This window comes from Otolemur garnettii, unplaced genomic scaffold, assembly GCF_000181295.1.
Source record: "Otolemur garnettii isolate 467f Iridium unplaced genomic scaffold, OtoGar3 scaffold00065, whole genome shotgun sequence".
Taxonomy (NCBI): domain Eukaryota; kingdom Metazoa; phylum Chordata; class Mammalia; order Primates; family Galagidae; genus Otolemur; species Otolemur garnettii.
The window spans coordinates 36811-43476 of record NW_003852460.1 but is presented as its reverse complement, the minus strand read 5'-3'; the positions used below and the strand labels follow the sequence as shown (position 1 = coordinate 43476).

Here is a 6666-nt window from a genome sequence, read left to right as displayed (position 1 = left end):
CCCGCAGACCTACAGATGCCCAAAGGCACCACGGTGGCTGCAGGGGCAGGAGGCTGGACCCAAGAGGAAAGAGGAGAGTCAAGAACTGGAAAAGGTAAAGAAGCTGCCCCAACTCTGCACAGGGTAGGGAGGACACAGGGAAAGGGCCACATACTTGATCCTCCAGGCAAAGCCGGGAGGACACAGCCCCCTAACAGCTCTTTGGGCTCTGACTTCAGAAACCTGCAGCTATAGGGACTTCCTCTATGCCATTAAGGCCAGTGTTAATAACCTAAGGCCTGAACAGGCTTCCCAACAGCCTGACAACCTGGGGCATTTCCCGGGACCTGGGGCCTCTCAGAAATGGAATTATCAGGGAGGAAAATGCCCTGTCTCCCCATTTCCAGGGAAACCACGGTTACCGGAATCCTCAGGGCAAACCCAGTGGCAATCACAGATGTGAGGAAATCAGAGGACATCGACCCTGAGCCCAAGAACAAAATGGGTACGTACTCCGGGCCCAAGGCCCAGTGAGATGCTGTCTGCATCTCTGAGCAGCTGTGTGGCCACTGTGGTCTCCAGCTATTCACTAATAAACTGTCCCTCTCTCTCCTGCCTCTGGAGAGTGGTGTCTGGGCTGGTAGGAGGTTTTGTCTTCAGCTCCATTTTCCCAGAGTTAAGGTCAGGGGTGGGATGAGACTACACAGGCCTGGGAGTGGGAGCCCCCTGCCCCCTCCTATGCCCAGTGGACCCCGCACCTCTCCCACCTGGGTGATAGACCACTTGAGCACCACAGGCAGGGTGATGCAGGGGGCAGCTCTGCTGAGCAGCTGTAGCAGCCGGGGCTGGGCCTGAGAGATGGGGGACTTCTTGTTCAAGCAGTAGGTCATCGTGTCATGGCTGCCTGCAAGCAGAGAGGGAACAATCACTGGCCACTCCCCACCCCATGCTCCACACTGTGCATCACAGGTGCACATGCAGAATGCATCTGAGCAGTAACCCAACCCTCGCCCCCACTCCTTTTCACCTCTGCCCCATTCTGGGCACAGCGCCCAGGTTCCTGCTCAGCCCTCCCCTCCCACAGGCTCCACCATGGGCCTTGCTCATTATGTCTTCCCAACTGCTGGAGCTGGGCTTCCTGTCTCTCCTCCCCAGGCCCCAAATGTACATCCGCCTGGAAAAAGGGTCTCTGCGCAGATGTAATTACTTAAGAGTTTCAAGATGAGACTCTCATCCTGGATTAGGGAGGGCGCTAAACCCAGTGACAAGTGTCTTCGTAAGAGAGCAGAGGGGACACAGACACAGAGGAGAAGCCACGTGGAGACGGAGGCAGAGATTGGAGTGATGTGGCCACAAGCCCAGGGATGCCTGGAGCCCCTAGGAGCTGCAAGAGGCAGGAAGGAGCCTCCCCTGGGGCTTGTGGAGGGAGTAGCCCCGAGATTCCTGCACCTCAGACTCCTGGGCTCCAGGGTGATTTTAAGCCCCCAGCGTGTGGTACTTTGTTGTAGCAGCTCTAGGAGACTAATACCTACAGGAATTCATGGTAATTGCAGGAAAATGACAATATAGAGTTAAGTAAAAAATTAAAGTTCTGTACTGACATTGCAATTTCTGTAAGTTCTGTACTGACACAGCACATTTATGTGTCTATTTTATATCTATTACGTATAGGAAGGATCTGTTTATAGTAGTTTTCTCATTTTCTAACCAGTAGAAATTGATACAAATAGTATATTTAAAACTATTCACACAGCCTGAGCAAGAGCAAGATCCTATCTCTACTAAAAATAGAAAAACTAGCCAGGATTCATGGTGAGTGATGGTAGTTCCAGCTACTGGGGAGGCTGAGGCAGGAGAATCACTTTACCCCAGGAGTTTGAGGTTGCGTTGAGCTATGACACCATAGCACTCTAACCAGGGAACAGAATGAGACTCTGTCTCAAAAATAAATGAATGAAGGAATTAAAAATAAATAAAACTATTTGTGATGACCTGGGACCTTAGTAACTTCTAAACAGTACAGTTCAGCAAGCAGGCTCTTAACCCTCTTGTGCGTCCCACAGACTTGTTCACAGACTCCCCCAGCCTACCTGGGACCTGGTCTTGCCCCCTGTGATGGTCCTGGGGACAGCTGAGCTGACAGGGAAAGATATTCCTGCACACATACACACACTGTCCTCTGCAGGAGGAATATCCCTACTTTAGGAGGGGAGCATGAGGGAAGAAGCTGGGGGCTTCTCTCTCCACATCCAGAGGATTATACATCCAGGGTTTATCTAAACTTCACTCTGACCCTGCAAACCCATTCTCACCATTGGGATTTCTGAAGTGCAGAGTAGTTAAAGAGATAACAAGTGTGTGTGTGTGGGGGGCTCACAGCAAGTGACCCCCCAAACACAAACAGGGACTCAGCTGTCAGTGTTATGGAGAACTACAAACTGAGGATTTAAACCCAAAGAAACTCACCCTCCCCAGCCCTGGAGCCCAGAAGTCTGAGGTGAAGTTGTGTCAGGGCCAGTCTCCCTCCATAGGCCCAGGGGAGGCTCCTTCCTGCCTCTCCCAGCTCCTGGGGGCTCTGGGTGTCCCTGGGCTTGTGGCCACATCACTCTAGTCTCTGCCTCCATTTCCACGTAGCTTGTCCTCTCTGCACATCTGTCTTTATGACGACTCCAGTCCTTAAATTTAGGACCCACCCAAGCAAGTCCAGGATGACCTCATCTTACATGATTACATCTGCAAAGACCTCATTTCCAAATAAGCTGCTTTCACAGTTCTAGGTGGGAAGAGAGTTGGGGGATGCTGTTTTGGCCACGGCATTTGTTTGTCATCACTCCTCCACGCCCTGCTCAGGTCGGCCTGGCTCCTGGGGGCTTTTTCCCCTTTAGGTCCAGACGGCACCATGTGGCCATGTCATTTCCATGGCTGGATTCATGCCACTGGAGGAGACCAGCTGCGAGAACAACCGGGCAGTCCTGGAAAGCTGCAGGTTGAGTCCTGCCCCACCAACATAAATGCATGTAAACCAAAGATTTAAATTTCATTTAAAAAGTCATAAAATTCTAGAAGAGAACTTCTGGTCCATATGACAGTAGAGATGGATCTCAACAGCATCACTGAGTGATAGTAGTCGGTACACCCTGTCACACTGTCAGGGTCCCTCAGCAGAAAGTTCTAGAAGAGACAAAACCTCTTGGGGTGCAAGAGGCCAGGATGGGGATGCTTTTCTGGGTACATTCGCTACAATGGGCACAAAGTGACCCTCTGGGGAGAGACTGTCCCATGCCCTGCCTGGGCAGTGGTCTGGCTGATGCTAGTCCACAGTGAGTGAACTATGCGCCAGATTTAAAAGATTAAATGATTTGTTAGAAACACCAGGGGCAGACAAAGTGAAAACTGGAGAATAAATTACCACAACACTGAGGCACCACTGCACAGCCCCAGTTGGCAATGGGAAGAGGCTGGACCATGCATTGTGTTGCAGAACATGCAGAGACAGAGTAGAAGCCACGTGGGGAATTGGTAACAGCCACCCAGTGAAAACTCTGCACCCTTCTGAGGGAGCAGTTCCCGAGATGACTGTGCTCACATGGAGAGAGGCATGGGAGGTGCCTCTCCTTTACTTCCTTTTTATAAAAGCAGAGGATGGAAATGCCTGCCCACTCATCACAGAGGATGGCAGAGGGAGTCACCACACCCACACCCTGCAACCACGTGCAGACACTTAAACAAGGTGACAGACAGAGAATAAGGAGAGATGACTCCAAGGTATGTGGAGGGCAGCTGCCGGCTCCCTTTGTCAGAGGGAATGTCCATGTCCTGTTCCACTGGGCCTGCTGGCAGGGGCAGGACTCCCTGGCAGGAATGCAGGCAGAGCTATGCTTCCGGATCCTGCTGCAGCATCAGTTTTAAAAGATGCTGAGCATGCAGGGTGAGGAACGAAAACAGATGCAAAGAAGGACAAGTGTACCAAGTTCACAGCAACCAGGAGGTGGGAACAGCGAAGTTCCTTCCATCAAGAGAATATTAGCCACAAAGAGAAAGGCAGCTCTGACGTGGCCACAACACAGACGAGCCATTGAAGACATTGTGCTCAGAGCAGCTGGACACAGGTCTCATGTTAATGTGAGCTGAGGCACTCGGCTCCACGCTTTCCGACAAGCATGAACCAAAGAGCAGTAAACACATTTTCACCTCTGTGTGGTGTGGCCAAGGCCGTCAGCAGTTGCTGTTGGCAGCTGGGCACCCAGGGCTACCACACCACAGCAGTTGGTAGACAAGGGCCCTTCCGTGTGCTGGACACAGACAGGACACTGTGGCGTGTCATGTGGGACATGCCCCACCTGTGGCCATCATGGCCTGTCCCACCTCTTGTACGTGTCAGTCCAGTGCTGTCTTTCTCATCATTTGTTGCAATTGAGGAGACTCGAGGGTTTTTCAGTTCACTTGAAAAATCTCTGGGGCACTTAAGCTTCTCCTTCCCAACACTGGAGTGCTGAGCCCAGGGGACTCTCTGCAGTCTTGGGAGGAGAGTGATAGAGAAACTGGTGGAGCCTGAAACCCCCTCCCTCATGTTCTAGTAGTGAGAACAGACCAGCCAAGGGGTGTGTAGCCCCGAATTCCCAGGCTGACAAGGCACCCCAAAGCCGTACCCTCCTGGGGGTGGCCCGTGGGCCTCCCTTAAGTGTGTCATGATGAAGGAGACAGGCACAAGTATGTGCTGTGTGCACATGTGTGTGCCAGTGCATCCACGTGTGCCCTGTGTGCATATGTGTGTGTCCAACCGTGTGCTAGAGGGTTGGTTTCCCCACACCCAAGACTGGCCCTGCAGTAGTGCCCCTAGGGGGTTATGCACGTGACAGCCCTTCCCTCAACCTTACCTGGGATGGACAAGTGGTGCAGGGGCACGTCCCACAGCTGGGGACTCAGTGCTGACATCCAGTCCGAGTTCCCCATCCTGCAGCGCAGGCTGCGGAAGCTGCAGTCGGTGCTCATCTGCCCGCCCGTGGCAGGACAGCCTCCTGCAACCTGCAGAAGGAAAAGAGGCTTTTTTAGGGCAAAAAAATCACACAGGGGCTGTGGCTTTGGGGAGGAAAAAACAGACTGGGGAGGAATAGGGTTGTTGAGGGCATCAGAATAGCCTTCTCAAATATTTCGTTAGAGGAAGTTTACCCTCTAGATTAATAGTCCCCCCTCTATTTTAACAGTCCCCCCTCCACTATAACAGTCTCCCAACTACTATAATAGTCTTCTCTACACTAAAAAAGTCCCCACCTACTGTAATAGTGTCCCCTCTACTGTAACAGTCTCCCCTCTACTATAACAGCCCCCCTCTACTATAATAGTCTCTCCCTACTATAATAGTACCCTATACTGTAATAGTCCCCCTCTACTATAAGTCCCCCAATGTAATAATTCTCCTGTACTGTAATAGTTCCCTCACTATAATAGTCCCTCCTACTAGAACAGTCCCCCCTACTATAAGTCCTCCCTTTACTATAACAGTCTCCCCTCTACTGTAATAGTTCCTATTATAATAGGCTCCCTTGACTGTAATAGTCCCCCTTAACTATAAAAGTTCCCCCATTGTAACAGTCCCCCTCTATAGCAATAGTCTTCCCTCTACTGTAATACCCCCACTCTACTATAATAGTCTCCCTGTACTGTAACAGTCTCCCCTCTACTGTAATAGTCCCCTTCTAGGGTATTAGTCCCCCTACTATGATAGTCCCCCCTCTACTATAAAGTCCCCCTATGCTGTAGCAGTAATAGCCCCCTTCTGTTGTCATTGTCCCCCTTACTGTAATGTTCCCCCTGTAAAGGTGAGGGGAAAGTTGCCCTTTCTGTTGAAAGTTCACTGAAAGATCAACTGAAGACAGATTGGATTCATTAAAGGATTTGATAAGGATTTATTTAATAAATCCTGAGAGAAAGGATTTATTACTATGCACACAGGGACAAATCATAGAGTGATTACCCAGTTTCTTGATGTAGTTCAGATGTCTTTATAATCATCCTTCAGAGGAGGGGAGAAATGCAGGATAGAGCATCAGTGGTTGCTAGAGGGATTGCTGGTGACGACCGTGTACGGGAGGAACAGATGGACTTGTGGATTAACCTGGGAGACAGGTATTTATGACCCAAATGATTTGGGCCAGGTCGCCTACATTCCCAACATTCCTGCCTGAAATGTCTTGGGATAGCAGGAAGGGGAAAGGGAGGCAATTGTCCGCTTTGATCTCTGATCAGGCTAGTCCAGTTTATGAAGGGAGGGAAGACCTCCTCCAGTGTCCTGACCTCGAATGGCCTTAGGTCATACCAGGGAGTCATATGTTGGGATGAAATTTCCTTAGCTCCTTCACTCCTTTACTGTATAGTCCCTCTTCTACTGAAATAGTCCCCCTCACTGTAATAGTCCCTCTCTACTGTAAAAGTCCCCTTCTACTGTAGTAGCCCCCCTCTAGTATAATAGGCCCCTTCTACTGTAATAGTCCCCCCCACTGTAATAGTCCTCTCTGCTATAATAGTTCCCTTCTATTGTAATAGTTCCCCTCTACTGTAATAGTCCCCTTCTACTGTAATAGAGTATAGTCCCTGTTGACTACAACGGTCCCCCCTGCTATAATAATTCCCCTGTACTGTAATAGTCCCCCTCTACTATAATAGGCCCCTTGTACTGTAATAGTCCCC

At 50.5% G+C, this 6666-nt stretch overlaps 1 protein-coding gene across 1 annotated transcript in view; it reads right to left on the bottom strand.

Annotated features, from left to right (window-relative positions):
- PLCXD1 (phosphatidylinositol specific phospholipase C X domain containing 1) overlaps nt 1-6666 on the bottom strand; it is a 29256-nt gene that overhangs the window by 7746 nt on the left and 14844 nt on the right. The window contains exons 5-6 of the mRNA XM_012807135.2: nt 4857-5004; nt 641-883 (exon numbers count right to left, since the gene is read on the bottom strand). Coding sequence (XP_012662589.2) covers nt 641-883; nt 4857-5004 — 391 coding nt within the window. The remainder of the gene's footprint in view (nt 1-640; nt 884-4856; nt 5005-6666) is intronic.